At 36.4% G+C, this 21,547-nt stretch overlaps 1 protein-coding gene across 2 annotated transcripts in view; it reads right to left on the minus strand.

Annotated features, from left to right (window-relative positions):
* Positions 1–21,547, minus strand: part of ZFYVE9 (zinc finger FYVE-type containing 9) — a 266,966-nt gene that overhangs the window by 69,295 nt on the left and 176,124 nt on the right. Inside the window, exons 5-7 of one of the 2 annotated variants that reach the window (XM_004371732.1) lie at positions 13,878–13,977; positions 11,269–11,445; positions 9,450–9,619 (exon numbers count right to left, since the gene is read on the minus strand). In XM_004371732.1, the coding sequence (XP_004371789.1) occupies positions 9,450–9,619; positions 11,269–11,445; positions 13,878–13,977 (447 nt within the window). The remainder of the gene's footprint in view (positions 1–9,449; positions 9,620–11,268; positions 11,446–13,877; positions 13,978–21,547) is intronic. The other variant, XM_004371733.1, reaches the window with a different exon arrangement.

Below are 21,547 nucleotides of genomic sequence, written 5' to 3' on the forward strand. Positions count from 1 at the left end.
GTCTCAGCCGTTCGGGAGTAAGGGAGAATGAAGAGAACAAGATACAAGGAAAAGATTAGTCCAAAGGACTAATGGACCACAGCTACCACGGCCTCCACCAGACTGAGTCCAGTATAGCTAGATGGTGCCCGGCTACCACCACCGACTGCTCTGACCGGGATCACAAGAGGGTCCTGGACAGAGCTGGAAAAGGATGTAGAACAGAATTCTAACTCACAAAAAAAAAAGACCAGATTTACTGGCCTGACAGCCTGGAGAAACCCCAAGAGTATGGCCCCCCTGACACCCTTTTAGCCCACAGACACTTCCAAACTCCCTGAGGGACTGAATTGCTGGGCAGAGGGCTGTGGGGACCATGATCTCAGGGAATATCTAGCTCAACTGGCATAACACAGTTTATAAAGACAATGGAGAAACCCTGAGAGTATGGCCCCTGAACACCCTTTTAGTTCAGTGGTGAAATCACTCCCGAAGTTCACCGTTCAGCCGGAGATTAGACGGCCTCATAAAACAAAACAAGGCTAATGAGGCACAGCAGTCCAGGGACAAGGACTAGTAGACAGGAGGAGACAAGAAAGCTAGTGATAGGGAACCCAAGGCTGAGAAGGGACAGTGTTGACATGTCAGGGGGTTGTTAACCATTGTCATAGGGCAAAATGTGTACTGACTGTTTAATGAGAAACTATTTGTTCTGTAAACCTTCATCTAAAGTACTATATATATATACACACACACACACACACACACACTAAAAAAAAAAGATTTACAGCCCTGGAAACCCTATGGTGTATTTCTACTCTGTCTTATAGGGTCGCTGCGAGTTGGAATTCGACATGACAGCAGTGGGCTTTGTTTTGGAATGTCACACTTGATGGTGAAAGACTAAAAGCTTTTCCCACTTTGACACTTCTATTCAACATAGTACTGGAAGTTCTAGCTGAGCAAAAAGGCAAGAAAAAGAAATAAAAGGTGTCCAAATTAGAAGAGAAGTAAAACTATCTCTATTCACATTCACAGATGACATGGTCTTATATATAAAAAACCCTAAACAATCTACAAAAAAAAAAAAAAAAAAAAAAATTAGAATAAACAAATTCAGAAAAGTTGCAGGATATAAAATCAACACACAAAAATCAGTTATATTTATATACACTAGCAATGAACAATCCTGAAAGGAAATTAAGAAAGCAATTCCACTTACGATAAAATAAAAAAGAATAAAATACTTAGGAATAAATTTAACCAAGGAGGTGCAAGACGTGTACTCTGAGAACTACAAAACAATGCTGAAAGAAAGACCTAAATAGATGGAAAGAAAACCAATGTTCATGGATTGGAGAACATAATATTGTTAAATAGCAATACTACACAAAGCAACATACAACTATAACACAATCCCTATCTAAATCCTAATGACATTTCTTGCAGAAATGGAAAAACCCATCCTAAGATTCATATGGAATTGCAAGCAGCCCCAAAGAGCCAAAACAATCTTGAAAAAGAACAAAATTGGAGGAGTCACACTTCCTGATTTCAAAACTTACTACAAAAGCTACAGTAAACAAAATAGTGTGGTACTGGCATAAGAATAGATGTACAGACCAATGGAAGACAATTGAGAGTCACACATAAACCCATAGAGTTATGACGACTTGATTTTCAACAAGTGTGCCAACTCCACTTAATGGGAAAAGAATAATCTCTTTAACAAATGGTGCTGGGGACAGTTAGATTTTCACATATGAAAGAATGAAGTTTGACTCTTATCTTATACCATGTACAAATAAACTCAAAATGGAACAAAGACCTGAATTTAAGAGCTAAAACTGTAAAACTCTTAAGAGGAAAACAAGGGACAAATTTTATGACCTTAGATTTGTGTCTCATATACGGCACAAAAAAGCACAGGTAACAAAAGAAAAACTATACAAGTTGAACTTCATTAAAACTAAAAATTTTTGTGCAAAGAAAATTTTCAGAAACCATACATCCAATAAGGGTTTAATATTCACAATATATATAAAACTTCTACAATTTAACAACAAAAAGACAAATTACCCAATCAAAAAATGGGCAAAGGACTTGAAAGGACGTTTCATAAAAGACGATATTCAAATGATCAACAAGCACATGAAACAATGCTCAATGTCATCAGTCATCAGGGAAATGCAGATCAAAACTACAATGAGATACCACCTCACTAGAATGGCAATGATTAAAAACAAACAAACAAACAAAACCCAGAAAACAACAGGTGTTGGGAAGATTGTGGAGAAACTAGAACCCTCATCTATTGCTAGTGAAAATGTAAAATGGTACAGCCACTGTGCAAAAATAGTTTGGTGGTTCCTCAGAGAATTGAGCACAGAACTACCATGGTGTTGTTAGGTGCCATCAAGTCAGTTTCGACTCATAGCTACCCTATGTACAACAGAATGAAACATTGCCTGGTCCTGTGCCATCCTCACAATCACTGTTATGCTTGAGCCTATTGTTGCAGTCACTGTGTCAATCCATCTGGTGGAGGGTCTTTCTCTTTTTCGCTCTTTACTTTACCAAGTATGATGTCCTTCTCCAGGGACTAATCCCTCCTGATAATATGTCCAAAATATGTGAGACGTAGTCTTGCCATCCTTGCTTCTAAGGAGCATTCTGCTTGTACTTCTTCCAAGACAGATTTGTTCGTTCTTTCGGCAGCCCAAGGTATATTCAATATTCTTTGCCAACACCACAATTCAAAGGCGTCAACTCTTCTTTGATCTTCCTTATTTATCGTCCAGCTCTTGCATGCATTTGAGGCAACTATAAACACCATAGCTTGGGTCAAGCATCTTAGTCCTTAAGGTGGTATCTTTGCTTTTGAATACTTTAAGGAGGTCTTTTGCATCAGATTTGCCCAAGGCAGTGAGCCATTTGATTTCCTGACTGCTGCTTCCATGGGTGTTGATTGTGGATCTAAGTAAAATGAAATCCTTGACAAGGTGAATCTTTTCTCTGTTTATCATGATGTTGCTTATTGGTCCAATTGTGAGGATTTCATTTTATGTTAAGGTGTAATCCACTAAAGGCTGTGGTCTTTGATCTTCATCAGTAAGTGCTTCAAATCCTCTTCACTTTCAGCAAGAAAGGTTGTGTCATCTGCATAACACAGGTTGTTAATGAGTCTTCCTCCAATCCCGATGCCCTGTTCTTCTTCATATAGTCCAGCTTCTTGGATTATTTGCTCAGCATACAGACTGAATAGGTATGGTGAAAGGATTCAACCCTGATGCGCACCTTCTCTGACTCATGTACGGGTTTCTCATGGGCACAATTCTGGAATTCCCATTCTTCGCAATGTTATCCGTAATTTGTTATGATCCATACGGTCGAATGCCTTTGCACAGTCAATAAAACACAGTAAACATCTTTCTGGTATTCTCTGCTTTCAGCCAGGATCCATCTGACATCAGCAATGATATCCCTCGTTCCATGTCCTCTTCTGAATCCAGCTTGAATTTCTAGTAGTTTATTGTTGATGCACTGCTGCAGCCGCTTTTTTTGTTTGTTTGTTTATTGTTGTAGTTTAATGAAGCTCCTTTTGAATGACCTACAGCAAAATTTTATTTGCATGTGATATTAATGATATTGTTCGATAATTTCTGCATTCAGTTGGATCCCCCTTCTTGGGAATAGGCTTAAATATGGATCTCTTCCTGTCTGGTGGCCAGTAGCTGTCTTCCAAATTTCTTGGCATAGACGAGTGAGTGCTTCCAGCACTGTATCCATTTGTTGAAATATTTCAATTGGTATTCCATCAATTCCTAGAGCCTTGTTTTTCATCAATGCTTTCAATGCAGCTTGGACTTCTTCCTTCAGTACAATCAGTTCCTGATCACATCCTACCTCCTGAAATGGTTGAGCATCGACCAATTCTTTTTGGTATGGTGACTCTGTGTGTCTCTCCCATCTTCTTTTGATGCTTCCTTCACCATTTAATATTTTTCCCATAGAATCCTTCAATACTGCCACTCAAGGCTTGAATTTTTTTATTCAGTTCTTTCAGCTTGAGAATGCTGAGCGTTTTCTTCCTTTTTGGTTATCTATCTCCAGGTCTTTGCACATGTCATTATAATACTTTATTCCGTCTTCTTGAGATGCCCTTTGAAATCTTCTGTTCAGCTCTTTTACTTCATCATTTCTTCCTTTTGCTTTAGCTCCTCAATGTTCAAAAGTAAGTTTCGGAGTCTCTTCTGATATCCATTTGGGTCTTTTCTTTTTTTCCCACCTTTTTATGACCTCTTGCTTTTTTCACGTATGATGTCCTTGATCTCATTCCACAACTTGTCTGGTCTTCAGTCATTAGTGTTCAACACATCAAATCTATTCTTGAGATGGTCTCTAAATTCAGGTGAGATATACTCAAGGTCGTACTTCGGCTCTCGTGGACTTGTTCTAATTTTCTTCTATTTCAACTTGAATTTGCATATGAGCAATTGATGGTCTGTTCTGCAGTTGGCCCCTGGCCTTGTTCTGACTGATGATATTGAGCTTTTCCATCATCTCTTTCCACAGATGTAGTCGATTTGATTTCTGTGTATTCCATCTGGCAAGTTCCACGTGTATAATCGCTGTTTATGTTGGTGAAAAAAGGCATTTGCAATGAAGAAGTCGTTGGTCTTGCAAAATTCTATCATGTGATCTTGGTCACCGTTTCTATCACCAAAGCCATATTTTCCAACTACCGATCTTTCTTCATTTCCAACTTTTGCATTCCAATCACCAGTAATTATCAATGTATCCTAAGTGCACGTTCGATCAATTCCAGACTGCAAAGGTTGGTAAAAATCTTCAATTTCTTCATCTTTGGCCTTAGTGGTTGATGTGTAAATTTGAATAATAGTCGTATTAACTGGTCTTCCTTGTAGGTGTATGGATATTTTCCCATCACTGACAGCACTGTATTTCAGGATAGACCTTGAAATGGTCTTTTTGACAATGAATGCAACGCCATTCCTCTTCAAGCTGTCATTCCCGGCAGAGTAGACCATATGATCGTCTGATTCAAAATGGCTAATACCACTCCATTTCAGCTCACTAATACCTAGGATATTGATGTTTATGTGTTACATTTGTGTACCATATGACCCAGAAATCCCAATCATAGGTCCGTACCCAAAAGAAGTGAAGGCAGGAACACAAATAGAAACCTGTACATCTTAGGTTCATTATAGCATTATTCACATGAGCCAAAAGGTAGAAAACAACCTAACTGTCCATCAATTCTTTTGAAAAATGATAAAATGCTGTATACACACACATCCACCCACACACAAAGGAACATTCTTCAGCCGTAAAAAGGAATGACGTTCTGATACATGCTACAACATGAATGCATCTTGGAAACATTACCATATTTTAATGAAAATAACATGAGCCTTCATATGTTTGTCAACCATGTTCTCCCCTGACAAGGTATTTTCCTAAGTGCTGCTATGTCAATTTTTTTTTTACATGTTGCTGTGTCATGGATTGAGTTGTGACCCCCAAAAATATCTGTCAGCTTGGCTGGGTCATGATTCCCACTGTTGTATGATTGTGTAATCTGATGTGATTTCCTTATGTGTTGGAAACTCTATCACTATGATGAAGTTATATGTGATTTCCTTATGTGTTGTAAATTCTATCACCGTGATGAGGTTATATTGATGAGGTTGACAAGATTAGATAGTGTCTTAATGCAATCTCTTTTGAGATATAAAAGAGAGAAGCGAGCTGAGACACATGGGAACCTCATACCACCAAGAAAGCAGTGCTGGGAGCAGAGCACGTCCTTTGGACCTGAGGTTCCTGTGCCGAGATGCTCCCAGACCAAGGAAAGACTGATGCATCACAAGGACCTTTCTTCAGAGCCGACAGAGAAAGCCTTCTCCTGGAGCTGATACCCTGAATTTGGACTTGTAGCCTACTGGACTGTAAGGGAATAAACTTCTCTTTGTTAAAGCCATCCACTTTTGGTATTTCTGTCAGAGCAGCACTTGATGACTAAGATATGCTGTAAAAAACTAGCATGGGGTGCTTATGAAAATATCTCCTGGAGGGAGGGCGCAGTTAACAAATCAACGCAGAAGGCACATGCTATTTGTGTAAAAATACGGCATGCCCAGTAAAATAAGCCAGCCACAAAAGGACAAATATTATATGATTCGACTGCTTTGAAATAGCTAGAATAGCAAATTCAAAGAGACAGAAAGTAGATTAGAGGTTACCAAGGAGTGGGAAGAAGGGGTAACAGGAAGTTAGTGATTAGTAGGTAGAGTTTTGGTTTGGGATAATAAAAATTTTGGAAAAAGACAGTGGCAATGGTTGTACAACATTGTGAATGTAATCACTCCTACTGAATTGAACATTTCAAAATGGTGATAATGACAAATTTTAAGATATATATATTTTACCACAATAAAAAGAAGTTAAAAGAACCTATCATACAAACTAATACACATAAAAGAAATTTAACAGAAAGAAAACCATCATTGTATAAGCACTATAATTATTTGATTCCGGCAAAAATCATCAAAGGACAGTAAAATCACTGAATGAAAGATTGCTGGGAACAGGATACTCACAGTCTCTAAGTATCACCCCTCATATTCCTTAATTGCAAGCAAAGGAGAAAAGGTACTTTTGCAAGGGAGAAATCCAACAGATATCACCTTAACCAATTATCAGAAACTGATAACATATGGTTCTTGATGGTATGCATTAAGAAGTACACATCACTTATATAGTCTTATTATTATTGCCAAAATGTTTAATCTGAAACTAATCATGAGAAAAAAAAATCAGACGAATACAATGGAGGGACATTACGCAGAACATGCCCTAGATGCTTCAAAAGTGTTAATAATGTGAAAGATCTTTTTCTAAAAAAGGTGGGGGAACTGTACTAGATTAAAGGAAACCAGAGACAACTAAAGGCAATTGTGATAATTGATAGGATCCTGATTTTTAAAAATTAATTAAAAATTTTATATTTGCATGTGTGTGTGTGTGTGTGTGTGTGTGTGTAAATGAAAACTATAAAGAAGTTTATTGGGACAACTGGGGAAATATGAATATGGACTACACATTAGATAATAGTATTATATAATGTTTAATTTCCTCATGTGGTAATAGTGTGATTATATAAGAAAACTTGTTCTTAGGAGACACACAGTAAAGCATTAGTGATGAAGTGGAACTAATTCTCAAATGGTTCATCAAAAAAATGAGTATTTGTGCATATATGCGTGTACACATGTGTGTATGTATAGAAGGGTAAAATAAATATGCCAAAAGGAAAATTGGTGAATATAGGTGAAGAGTCCATGAGTGTTCACTGTACTATTACTGAAACTTTTCTGTGGACTTGAAATTTTTTTTCCAAATAAAGAGCTGGGGAGAAAAAAGAAACTTTCTTCAGAAAGTCACTATGTAGTTACAAAGAAGGATAAGACACAGCTCTGGCTCTTGCCCTCTATAACCATAGAAAAATCTCAAAAAAAGACTTAGAAATATTTGAAGACAGATATTCAAGTTCAATAAAGTCTTCCTTCCCCCAAACTGAAGGCCTCTGTGTACACTGGGTCACTATGAGTCGGAATCGACTCAACGGCACCTAACAACAACAACAAACAGTTGCCCTAACTATTCTCCATGCTTTAATATCCTTTCACCAAACAGGAAACTCAGTTCCATGTATCAATAAATCTAATCTCAACAACATGTAATTTCAATTATGACCAAATCCAAAAATTATATGGGAGCTAAATTTCTAGAAAAAAGTATTACTGAACATAAATATAAATAATTAGTAGCTAATAAGTCTATGAAAACTTCAGGAGTAAAAACCTTATCCTAACTTTGATTCTATTATTTTATTTTTTAAAGTTAACACACATAAATTGTTGCTGTCGAGTCGATTCCAATTGATAGCGATCCTGTAGGACAGAGTAGGACTACCCCCATAGGGTTTCCAAGGCTGTAATCTTTATGGAAGCAGATTTCCACAGCTTTCTCCCACGGAACAGGCTTGTGGGTTCAAACCACCAACCTTTTGGTTAGCAGTCAAGCGTTAACCACTGTGCCGCCAGGGCTCCTTTTTAAACACATATTTAACTGGAATTAATGGCCTTATTGTAACTTTGACCGTCAAACTGAAAGGGGCAACCAGCAATAGAAAGGGGTTCATTGTATAAAAGGATCCTATGCGTATATTTTCTAATTTTGGTTCTAGGTGACTTTCTCTTGCTTACTCCAAAAAAAAGTAGTTGATAGTTGTCCTCTTTCTGAAAATTAGGCCCCAAGGGAAGAAATTTCCATTATCCCCCAAAATTGTGACCACGACATCCTATAGAGACAAGGTAGGGGTGAGAGCCCAGTATGAGCTAGTTTTCTTAGGTAAAGTCTTCCATCCATTAAGCCACTGGTTTTCAACTTATTTTTATGCTTTGGAATCCCTTTTTAAAATCTTAAATGGAATACAATAGCTAAAACAGAAAAAAGTAGAGATGATCTGAAAAAAAAGAAACAAACAGAGGCATTCCTCAGCTACTTGCATATTGCTCCACCCTTCCCCACCACAGAACCTGCAGAACATGGTTTGAAAACCATGTTCAAGGGGCCAGTGTATAAACTAATATATCAAGGGCCAGGATTCCCTCTAGCCTGACCTCACCTGAGAACAACCTTCCTAAGACTCTGTCTTCTGAAAAACTTCCAAATATAAACAAGAACAGCTGATGTCACACATACTGGAAAAACTAGTGGGTTATACAGGAAGAGGAGGCGTGAGCTGGGGAAAGTCTTGGCTTCTTCCTTTTCCAAAAATTCAAAACAAATTGCTTCCATATATATATATATATATATATAAATTCATTTTGCTTAACACACTTAAAAAAAATCAAATACTACTGAATTATACTTTCATAAAAAGTTTTCTACTGAAAGCAATATAATCCAAGTGCTAGCTGGAACAGCTAAACTCTTTCCTAAGGATTACTAATCTTTAATAAGAAAACTAAGAGCTAGGGAAATGTGAATGTTAATGGGGAACAATAGAGCATAGGACACTTCCCTGAGTGCAAGCAAAGATAAGATGTGGGAGACACTGAACAGCTGTGAGGCCTTGGGTAACTTAGGTCTAAGGAAGAAAGAGTGGAAGAAGTTGGGAGAGAGACATAGAATGTCATGTGTAATGATCTAAATGAGATTTTGATACTGCTGGAGTGTGTTTGTAAACAGTTCTACATGAGAAATGCTTTATCAGGTGTGCATTCTAACTATGTAATTAGGGATCTAGCTGTACTAAATTGTATCCCAAGCCTATAGGGCTCCACAGAAAGGTCACTTAACTTAGAAAAAGGCAAGACAGAGGCACCACAATGCTGGGTAACATAGGTGATCCCTTGGTTGCTGTTTTGTTTTCTTACCTCTGCTGGTAAAGGACTGGTAGTTACTGTCTTGACTGGATCATGTGACACAGCTAGGGTTCCTGCAGAGGAAGTTCCATTCATTGTTAATTTGGCTGCATCAGCAACTTCTCCATTGGGCAAGATCCCATCAGCAAACCAAACTCGCCTCTGCTCTCTGGGCTGAGCCACTTGAGGGGCCAGAAAAATAAAACAGGTATCAATGTGACATTGGTAAGCTTTCTAACATCAAAGAAGAGAAGGTCACCAATTCCAGATGTATAAAGAAATCACTATTTAGCATCTAACAATTACAAACATCAGAACTGTGCATAAAAGTGGTTATAAATGAATAAAAATAGACATTTAAATATATTTTAGTTCTATCACTTACACGTAAAGATTTACAACACTTTGCTTTAAACTATTAAGAGCTCTTATATATATCAATGATTATGTCACATACTCTGCTCCACATCACTGCAAAGAAACTAAGGAAGGTTTTTTAAGTGTTTAGGAAATAAACCAATAGCAGGGAAAACAAAAAACAACCCTAGCAATTAACTCCACATCTAAAAGTAAGAGGTTTCCTCAGGACTCAAATATCTGGAAAAGTGATACAGTATTTTTAAAGGGCAAAAGATGCCCTGAAGAATGTTGAAGAATTCTTATTAATTAATAAAGGAAGAATTGGCACAGATATGTAAGAATTATAAGCAAACTCACCAGATCTTTGGCTAAAGTGTAACTGAAGAAGAAAAAGACCGATCTGGCGGTGCAAAGTAGTTCGCATTTTAATAAAAAGACAGGTAAAAGCTGGAAAACTGAATCTAATAAAATGAGCTCTTTAAATCTAGTTTTGGAAATCAATTCAAACAACCAAAACAAAGAGAGACTAGGGAAGAACAACAAAAACAACAAATGAAGTAAAGAGAATAAAGGTTTTAAGAAAGAAAACCTGAACTCATAAAAATACAAGGAGTATGACTAAAGGATGATCCAAAAAGAAGGGAAAAAGGGGAAGAGTATGATGTCAATAAAAGTCTTTGATCTTCAAAAGGGGACACAGACTATTTAGCCAGGGAAGGGACTATTACTAGAAGAAAAGACATAAAATAAATGAAGGAAGATTGATTTTCATTATCAAGGGAAACTTCTTAACAAGATCATTTTAAGGAAATATATAATTGTTACTGTTTCTATTCATAACCCCCTGAATTTACAAAGTACCTTTCACCTGACAATATCATAACCATAAAGACATAATAAACCAAACTAACTTGAATGCCTACAATTCTCTACCTATCATATGATATAATCAGAACCAAAGTTCTGGATTTTATAAAGGTCTATGTGCCTAACACAATAATTTTACATCTGTATATGGAGAGATTAAAAATGAAAAGAGAAAATGGCAATGTATATTTTAAAGAAAATAATACCGGAATGGGCTGGTCAGAAGGAGGAACTCTCATTTTTATTACTTCCTAAAGTCCTGCAAAGAACACCATGGCAGCAGGAGGCTAGAATTTTTTACAGGCCGACTTCGAACTCTGTACCTCTTTTTAAGTATAAGCAATGTGATTCCTCCATTCTTAAGCTGGAGAGGGGATTGGTGTATTTTCAGAGGTGTCTCCAAAATATCAGGCAACACGGTATTCTTCTTTACTTGCCCAGAAATAGTCTCAACACATTTCTCACCTTGTTCTTCCACTTTAATAACCACCCAAAGGGACTTATCTGCAGTGTTTTAAAGAGTTGTGCTGCAAAGTCATTTATCAGCACCTTTTCAGAGGAACTTGGTGAGGAGAAAGAGAGAGAATAGCACATGATCCCCTACCTTCTGCTCCAGGGTGCTTTAAAACTCCCACAGGTACCATCACAGTGGGAGGTGGAGAGCTCAGAGCTCCTGAGGCCTGAGCTTGCTGCAAGGGAGGGATAGTAGAACAGTATTCGGCAGGATTGTTAGGGTTAGGGCTCTGGCTTGAGGCACTCATCATGTTCTCCCAGGCTTGAGCTAAAGCAAATACAGACACAATCAATGTGAATGGATTGCAAAATATGGACATCAAGACCTCCACAATATTGGGTAAATAATGTAGCTCCTTCTCATTAACACACATAGTATGTCTCTGTTCCAGCTACTGAAGGTTTTAAAGAGATAGGTGATTGTATTCAATAAAGGAGACCATTTAGCTAAGTAAACTATTAGACTGGAACAAATAGGAATTAGGTGATATTTCTGAAACTAGGGTTTATAGATCAGTCTGAGGTTAAAGACTAGGCTCCAGACTTCTTTAAAGGAGACCGTAACATTTCCTCAAGAGGGAGTAAAATAACTTTAAACCTATTAAGGATTGCAACTGGGATAGCACTTATGCATTTTTATTGTTGCTAAGTTTTAATGTTCAATGCCTTTTACATAGTTCTATCAAAAATCAAAATCAGGGGCTAAAATAACTTCATTATATGATTTTTGGTTTCATTTCTAGACTTCTAGGCTCTTCTTAGGTAAAAGCTCATTTGAAAAATCCTGAAGCCTAAAGATCAGGAGACCACATTTCAATATTTTTGTGAGTTCTCCTTTTATGCAATCATTACCCTGTGTAAAAGTATCTAGTAATAATAACCATTTCACATCTTTGGTGTGTCTCAAAAGCACAGGACCCATTTGAACATGAAAATGTGCCATTATTATACGTGTGATCAAACAATATGAATGATTATAAATACGTTAAGATTGTGTAGACCCTAAAATTTTACCAAATACTGACATATCAACTGTTGTCTTTAAAGTAAGTAGGATGAAAGGTACTATAAAAATGAAAACTACTAAATTTTATCTTCTAGGTTCAGATAATACCCCATGCTCAGGAATAGAAATCACCAAGTTTTTTGAGCATCTTTTCAAAAATCTCATTCAATATCAAAGAATGATCCGTAAGATTTTGAATACATATCGACTCCAAACTGCAAGACAAGGCCAGTAACAAAAGCTATGTTCCTCTGAAAGCACTGGCAGGAAGAGAAAACAAGAAAGGGAAAAAGGGATAGGGAACACTGAAAAGCATCAAATTAAATATTTCGAAAAAGACTGGACTAAGCCATGCGAGAGGAAAGATGGTGGAAAAACCAGGAAACGTAGATTATCTTAAGGATCCCCTGGTAAGGGTCTCCTTCACTTAATAAAAAGTAAGTATTCCATATGAATCCTCTGCCATTTCCTTCATCTTTAGCTATGCACCAAGTAATAAAAAATAGCTATCAAGTTGGAAGACCTCATCAAATACTGGAGGTATTGGGTACTATAATTAAGCAGCATGCTCTTGTCTGTGGATATGTTTCAGAAAATGAAAGTAGTAGAATAAAAATTATCAATTGAGCAAACAGTGAAATAACCACCATCTAAAAAGTGACCCTTAAGAGTAGAGAAAATGATTCATATTTGATCAAAATTATAAGAATTCAGGAATGGGAGGAAATTGAGTGGATCATAGGAGATTAGAACAGATCAGATTAACTGACATGCAACAGGTTAACAAGCCAGCAACAGGAAAACATTACTATGAGCAATGCAGACAGACAGAGCAGGAGAGGTCTCGGAGCAGATAAGTTTCTGCCTCCAGGAGGCAGCTTCCTAATACAGGCAGCAGTAGCGTCTAAGTTCAACATTTTATGTCTTTTAGTAATAGTTCATAGCGACGGCAGTGAGTTTTAGTAATAGTTCTGGCAACTGTACAAAGATGCATTCAAAGAGAAAATACTATAGCCTGATCAATTTTATTATATTTCTTTATAAAGAATACTCATTTTTTAATTTAAATGCCCTTGGATTTATTTCCAGTTCCACAAAAGATGGACACTGGATAAGTTATATTTATATGGCCATATTCTTTTACCACATAACAGCTAAATTCAAAACCATTATCCTTATAACAAATATAAGTAGCATTACGGAGGGCAGCTGATAGAAAAATGAAATTTTCTACTTGATCCTAGGTGCTAAAATATTTATTTTTAACAAGATGAATTTAATGTGCTGTTATTAAGAATGTATTCTTAAGCTCTAGAAAGAGATAGTTTTCCTTGAAAGGAAAACCTCAGCCCAATTTTAATATCTCATCATCTAGGTGTCAATAACTCTCCCCCTCCCCCCAGGTCAGGAACATTATTAACAGCTACATAGCGCCAGATTTACACAAGAACTTCCATTTTTCCTGCCAAACTTACCTGGCTTTAGCATTCATTCACTAAATTAGGCACAAGTATTTTGAAATGCTACGGCACTTTCAAAATATAGAAATTTAGCTCAATATTTTCAGTTACAGTTATGACACTTGAGAAAGTGAGCAACTTACAGAGAAAGGACAGGAAAAAACAGTAGCCTTTCCATAGGAATTCTCCTGCTCTGCCTCAATAACTATGAAATCAACCTGTGTTAATACTTACCATTCATTAGCACTGAATGGCAGATTACACACACTCTAGCTTCCTTTCTATCCATGTATAACAGCTTACATTTCAGGCTACAGCAGGAAGCACAGAAGACCTGCAGGAAAAAGAACACACTAATTTACTTAGGATCACAGTTCAAGGGGAGTAAACCATACTGACCAATGCTAACTGACAGGAAACCTTATTAAACTACTAAAAATTCCAAAAGAAAATGCAGCTCAGGAAGCTAGGCACAAGACCCAATTCAAAAGCAAGTGTGGGATTACATATCTGTCAACAATAAAGAAAGTGAAAGTGTTGGCAGAAGACAAAAATCTTACTCAAGATCACATCGCAAATAAGGGGTGAAAAACACCAGTGCTGCCCTTAGGCAAAATTCCTATACACAGTATCACGTAACACAGGCACTTAAAAATCATTACATCTGCTATTCCTGTTTGGAAAAGCAATACAGCAGGATGAAATAAAGTTTGGGATTTCTGGGTCCTGACTTGTTCTTTTACTATCCTTACCTGTGGAATAAACCACATCACCCGTTTTCACTGGTTTGCTACGATGGCCAGGGAAGGATAAGTCAAAATATACATTCAATCATAAGAATAAAGCGTAACCCCAGCCATAGGAAATCCCAGCAGGCAAGCAAAATTGGTCATGCTGGTGCCCACCTCATTTCTACCTTCTGGGCTTTGTTCCTGATAATCTTACTCTCTTATCCCTTCTATACCAAGCAACAAGAATCTCCTTAGATTCCTGTTAAGATTTATTTTCTTGAGGACTCATTAGGCACTTATTACAAAGAACATACAGGCAGACAACCATTCGCAGTAGGGTAAAATCTGCTTCTCCACCTTTTATGGCCAAGAAGTATCCTACCTTCCAAAGCGGAACCAAGTAATGAGGCCATATTAAAGACAAAGTGAGACAGATCTCCCTTCCTACTAGTTATAATATATCTAGCTACTATGATTATCAATGTACAGTTTTCAGAGGGCGTCAATTATTAAAACAACTCTGTGATGAAGGTAGATTGGGATACATTGTCCTTATTTTCTATCTGAAGAAACCGAGTTTGGGTGGTTAAATGACTCGCTCAAGTTCACAGCAACCTGTAGGAATGCTGGGCGCTTCACATGCATTATCTCATTTAACCTCAAAAATTCTATGAAGACACTCATTTATCACTAACAGAGATGTTAAATAAAATTGGTCACGGTTATACAGCTAGTAAGTTACATAGTAAGTCTGTATGACTCCAAAGACTCTGCTCTTAACCACTATGTAATAATGCCTCATAACAATTTACATATTTCATTTTAATTTTCAGAACTGAGTTTTTCTTCTCCATCATCATGAGTGTGTAAGAGTTTTCTAGAATAAAGAGGTACCAAAGAGGGAGAGAATAATAAGCACAGGAAATAGAATGTGCACAGGTCCTGTAAGTGGAAGAATGGCTTTACCAAGGAACTAAAAGAAAGCTAGTGTTGCAAGAGACCCCGAGAGTTAACGGATTCATGGAATGAGATGAGGCCAGACTAAATAAAGGCTCTGAGGTTTGTAATAGTAATTTTGGCTTTTATTATAGAGCAATGGGAAAATACTTAAGCATTTTAAGCAAAGAAAAATAAGTGATCAGATTTGCATGGCTAAACTGTGGTGGGGGAAAACGGAGGGGAGCAAGAAGGAATACTGGAAACCACTTAACAAGATACTGCAGTTATTAAAAAAACATTATTTATAATCAAAATACGATTATATAAATACTTGTATATTTTTCATAGTGAAAGATTCAGTAAGCAAAGTTAAAAGACAAATAACAGACTGGAGAAAATACTTGTATTATATACAATAAACAAAGGGCTGAGATCCATAATATATAGTTTCAATAAACCAACAGGAAAATACAAACATCTCGAAGGACAACTGGGCAAAGGGTTCACATAAGTAAATTCACAGAAAAATAAATAAAATAGGCAATAAATAACAATATACTAAATATCATTGACGATGAAATAAAAATCAAAACAATGAGATATCATTCTTTTTCCTTGAGACTGGCAAAGATTAAAAAAACATAACAACAACAGAAAGCAACCAAAAAACAACTGATCATTCCAGTGGTTCTATGGGGGATATAGAGAAAAGATGAGGCTTCTCTCATATCTTGCTGGTGGTTGTATAAATTGGTAGATTGACAATATCTTTACAATTTTTAAGTACTTATGCCCTTTGACTCTGCACATGCAATTTTAAAAAATTATCCTACAGAAAACATCCATATGTGCAAAGAACGTATACAAGAATTATTTCTGTATTGTTCGTAATAGCCCAAAATGGTAAAAAACCCAAACGTTCATCAGTAAAGGAATGATTAATTAAACTGCAGTATATCCATAAAATGGAATGCTGTTTAACCTATAAAAACAACAGAGTAGTTCTATAAGTACTGAATGACATGGAAAGAAAAAGTAAAATAGACAAGTTGGAGGGTAAGAATGAGATGGGAGTGGAGTCTTTCTTTCTCTTTTTACTTTATATACTTTATATATCCCATGGGCCAAAGAACAGTGTGGAGAGAATCTTTACGTTTCCAATGGGATTAGAGAAAGGCACAGACGTTAGCTAGAAAAGTAGATGACTTGTCAAGAGGCTGCCTAGAATGGCAAGGAAACAGAAGACAGGTAAAAGAATGCATTTCTGTGCGATTACCTGTGCCAGAGAACAACAAGGAATCAAATGTAACATATACCACCAAACCACCACTGGACAACGCTTATGACTGACACAGCATACCACAATAGAAGAGAGAAGAGAGAAACCTGGAAACACTGGTCCTCATTCTCAAACAGGCAACAGACTGTGATATAGTAAGGTTCTCACGTCATTAAAATTAGTACCATGGAAAAGATACTTAAATGGGCTGAATCTAAGAGATCTGAAACAGGCTAGGACCGGATTAATAATTCTGGATTTGAAATTACTGGATATGACCGATTTGCCCGAAAAGATCAAGATGAAGCTGTCTACCATAAGCCAGGTTAGTCGGTGTTTCTCAACAGGGGCACCCTTGGCATTTTGGGTGGGCCAATTCTTAATTGAGCAGCACTGCCCTGTGCATTGCAGGATGTTTAGCAGCCCTGGTCCTGGCCTACTAAATGCCAGTAGCAGCCCCAGTCATTGTGACAACCAAAAATACTCCCCCCGCCACACACACACATTCCAAATATCCTCTAAGTACCTTCCGCAGTTCACTGAGCTAGAGGCTCAGAATCAAAAAGTTAAAGTCAGTTCTAGAAATAAACGGAATTGCATATTTTCACACTTAAATTTGAATTACCGTACTGTTGAAACATCATACCATATGCCATTACTATCATGTATACCTTTGTTATCATTTATTTAATATATTCTCTGTTTTCCCAACTAGAATGTAAAGTCTTTCCAGCTGTGGACTAAAGTACTTTTAATACGGATATTTCCAATGCTATCATACTGCCTGAAACATAATAGATAACCAAAGCTTATTTACTTCCTTCATTAATAAAATTATTGCTAAATGAATGTATGAATAGAAAAACAAACATTAATGTGCACTTATCTAGGAAGGGTTATATCATTCATGTCTAAATTCACAAAATAATTTAGGATCATTCAACTTTAACAAAGACAGTCAAACACAATTTAAGCAGCTTGTAATAACAGTTACTTCAAAGTTTAGAGGCCTAATGGTTATGAATGACTTTAAATGACAGGATCATTAGGACCTGCCTAACTGTAAAAAGACAAATTATGATGATTTATAATATATGTGCTTAGACAAATGTTCCAGCTAATAACATTGGTTAAAATGCTCCATTTCTATGTTTACATGTAATTTTCTTTGATGTGCCATCAACTTTATCATTCACTAGCCAAATAGCCTTAGTAAAATAATTTAAACTCTCTGAGCCTGTTTTTCTCATATGTAAAATGGAAATGTTAATATTCTCCTCATAAGACTTTTGTGAAGATTAAATGAGATAATGCATGTAAAATGTAGCACATGGCTGGGGGAAAAAAAAAAAAAAAAAACCAAACCCACTGCCATCAAGTCGATTCTGACTCATAGCAACTGTACAGGAAAGAGAACTGCCCTATAGTGTCTCCAAGGAGCGGTGGGTTCAAACTGCTCACCTTTTGGTTAGTAGCCAAGCTCTTAACCACTATGCCACCACATAATGCGTTGGTGCCCTTATTTTCCTTCTCTTTCTTTTTTAAATTTCACACTCATGACTGTCAAATTTATGAACAGGCTTTTTACTCAAGTATCACTTTGTGACAATTAATACCCCCTTACAGTGGGAACAGAGTCCCTGGGTGGCACAAATGGTTAAGTGCTTCGCTACTAACTGCAAGGTTGGAGGTTCAAATCCACTGAGGTGCCTCAGAAGAAAGGCCTGGCAATTTACTTCCTGAAAGGCCACAGTCGTTGAAAACCCTACGGAGCACCATTCTACTCTGAAACACATGGGGTCACCATGAGTCAGAATCAACTCAGTGGCAACTGGGTTTTTTTTGTTTTAAATAGTTGGAATAACATTCCTCTGCAATTCTTGAAATCATCAAATGCTCACTTACTGCTTTTCAAATTAGAAAGCAGAAAAATGGTGACCCAGGTCTTCAAAAAGCCCTGTAAATATAACAAAAATAACTGTCACGCAAGAACAAAAAACAGTAGGAGAGGAGAGTGTTGGTAACTAATATCCAGCTGCTCACAAAGACCAGTGACAGTGACAACTTGTGAAAATTCTCAAGTGCAGAAGAGCACTTTACCCCCACTTATTAGCAAATACCAAAAAAAGTAAGAGCAGAAGCAGTTCCATCAGACCCAGACTCTACTCTGTTGAAACACTATTCCACCTTTACTGTTTTTAACTGAAAGTAACAGAATTATCGGTCACTGTAGAAGTCTACCATGGGAAAAGGCTACAAAGGGTTTCTAATTTAAATTTTTGACATTATTTCTAAGTGAAGTTATACAAACAGAAAGATACAGTGTCAGAACTGGAAGAAAATAAGATTCATCATAGACCTTCACATTTGTTTGCAGTTATCAGACATCACTACTATTAAAATACTGTGAATTAATTTTTATATATCCTGTAATAATCTTGTAAATAGCATACTTACTGATACAAGTATGCTATATTATAATGAACATTTTTTTCTGTAGGTTAAAGTGCTCATTTGTAAAAGGCAAAAAATTAAAATATAACCCTTATTTCTGTAACCATGTTTTAGATATTCTTCATTTTGTAAACTTTTTATGATAGAAAATTCAATCACTTAAAAGTAGACATAATAGTATAATGAACATCCAAGTACCCATCACACAGCTTCAACAGTTATCAAAGCCATTTTATTTCATCTATACCTTCACCTACTTCTCCCCCATTTGATCAATTTGGAATAAATCTCAGTTACCATTTCATCTTTAAATATTTCAGTACATATCTCTAAAACATAGGGCCTATTTTTAAACATAACAATACCACTATCACACCTTAAAAAATTTAACAATAGTGCCTTAATAGTATCAAATATCCAGGCAGTGCTCACATTTTCAACTGTCTTATATACACATACATATTTATTTTATTAAAATTTTTTATGAATATATATTTTTATTTAATTTTATTTTTGAATGTATTGCTTAAACCAGAATTCAAATTAGTTCCATATGCTGTGATTACTTAATATGTCCCAGGTCTCTTTTACTATGTAGTTTCTCCTCCAAAAATATTTTATTGAAGAAACTGGGTCATTTGTTCTACAAGCCCTGGTAACGCAGTGGTTAAGAGTTCAGTTGCTAACCAAAAGATTGGCATTTTGAATCCACCAGTCTATCCTTGGAAACTCTATGGGGCAGTTCTACTCTGTCCTATAGGGTCACTATGAGTGGGAACTGACTCGACAGCAAGTGGTTTGGTGGTTTTTGGTTTTCCCACAATCCGGATTTCGCCGACTGCCTCCGTGTAGTGTTTTAAAAATGTTTCTCTAATCCTGTATTTCCTATAAATTGACTGTTAGGTCTAGAAATTTGATAATATCCAAGCTTGATTTTTTTTGGCAAGCCTATTCCATAGGTTCTGAATTGTTTTTAATTCAATCACCATTAAGAACCATTAAGGAATTAAAAACAGTGGAAAGGAAAACCATCATCCTGAATTCTACCAATTACCTATTTTTAATTTTCCATATTCCCTTCAGACATACTTGTCCATATGCACAATAACTTTTATAGTTGTAAACAAAGTATAACTATGATTTTGCCTTCTACTTTATTTTTATGTGTTTTCCATACTGACGTATAATAATTATTTTTAATGACTGAATAATAGTCAATCAAATTTCTGTGTCAGATTTAACTTACTACTATCCAATTCTGAGCACTTATTTAAAATATATTTGATATTCTGAGTAACACAAAAATGAATTATGTTTATAGCTCTTGCTTTTTGGGAATTATTTCTCCAAAAAGGAATTATTAGCTAAAAATTAATACATATGGCTTTTTGAATACACAAATATTCTAGTTTCATGTTACCTCAAATATGTTGAGTATTATCAACATTTTTTAATTTTTGCTATTTTAATAGGCATAAAATCTTAATTTCTACCTCATAGTAACTAATAAATTTAACTATTTCTCCACTGTTTACTAACACATTTAAACATCTTTCTGCCCATTTATATATTGAAAATGTAATGGTTTTAACAATTTGTATAGCTGCTTTATACAGCGAAGACACTTTACCAGTTTACATTCTGTAACCAATTTCTGATTTGTTCTATTAGTCAGAGGAAGCACTGATTTAGGACTCAGTATCTTACTCTGTGTTTCACAAAGAATTTTCTTCCAGGTTTGAAAAAATATATACCATCAGTATTCAGAGAGCATCAGCACACCGGACATTGCAAGGCAGATAGGCAGATGGTTACTTGTGAGGAGTAGGGTGACTTAATGAAAAAACAGCATGGGCTTGGAGTTGACACACCTTAGTAGTTATTTGAAAACTCTCTGCACCTCAGTTACATTATCTGTTAAGAAAATTTGGTACTCAATACTTTACTTTTTTCCCTGTTATACCCAGCTGTAAGGAGTTCTCAAAACCAGAAAAGAACTATCTTCGCTCCTGATAAACAAACAAACAAAAAACCCAAACCAGCTGCTATGGAGTCATTTACGACTCTTGACAACCTCATGTGTTTCAGAGTAGAGCTGCCCTCCATAGAGTTTTCGTGGCTGTGATCTTTTGGAAGCAAATCACCAGGTCTTTCTTCTGAGGTGCCTCCGGGTGGGTCTGAACCACCAACCTTTTGGTTAGTAGGCCAGCATTTAACCGTTTGCGCCACCCAGGGACTCCTAGCTACTGTTAGATCAGCCTAAAATGAGCAACAGTGGCTCCTATATATCTGAAGGCAGTGTAGTCATGTAATATGTTTGAGTTTTGCTTGTAATTGGAAAGAAACATCACAGATAAAGCAACAGATTCATACGCAGAATAAAATACACCTTAAAGAGTAAAACAGCAAGTTACTTAAAATGTCACAGGACCTTGGGAGGAGAAGATCAAGTGTCAACTTTGTTGAGTGCTTAGTGTATTAAGTATTTATCAGTCTTCAGC

The sequence above is a fragment of the Trichechus manatus genome, unplaced genomic scaffold (assembly GCF_000243295.1).
Source record: "Trichechus manatus latirostris isolate Lorelei unplaced genomic scaffold, TriManLat1.0 scaffold00015, whole genome shotgun sequence".
NCBI lineage: Eukaryota > Metazoa > Chordata > Mammalia > Sirenia > Trichechidae > Trichechus > Trichechus manatus.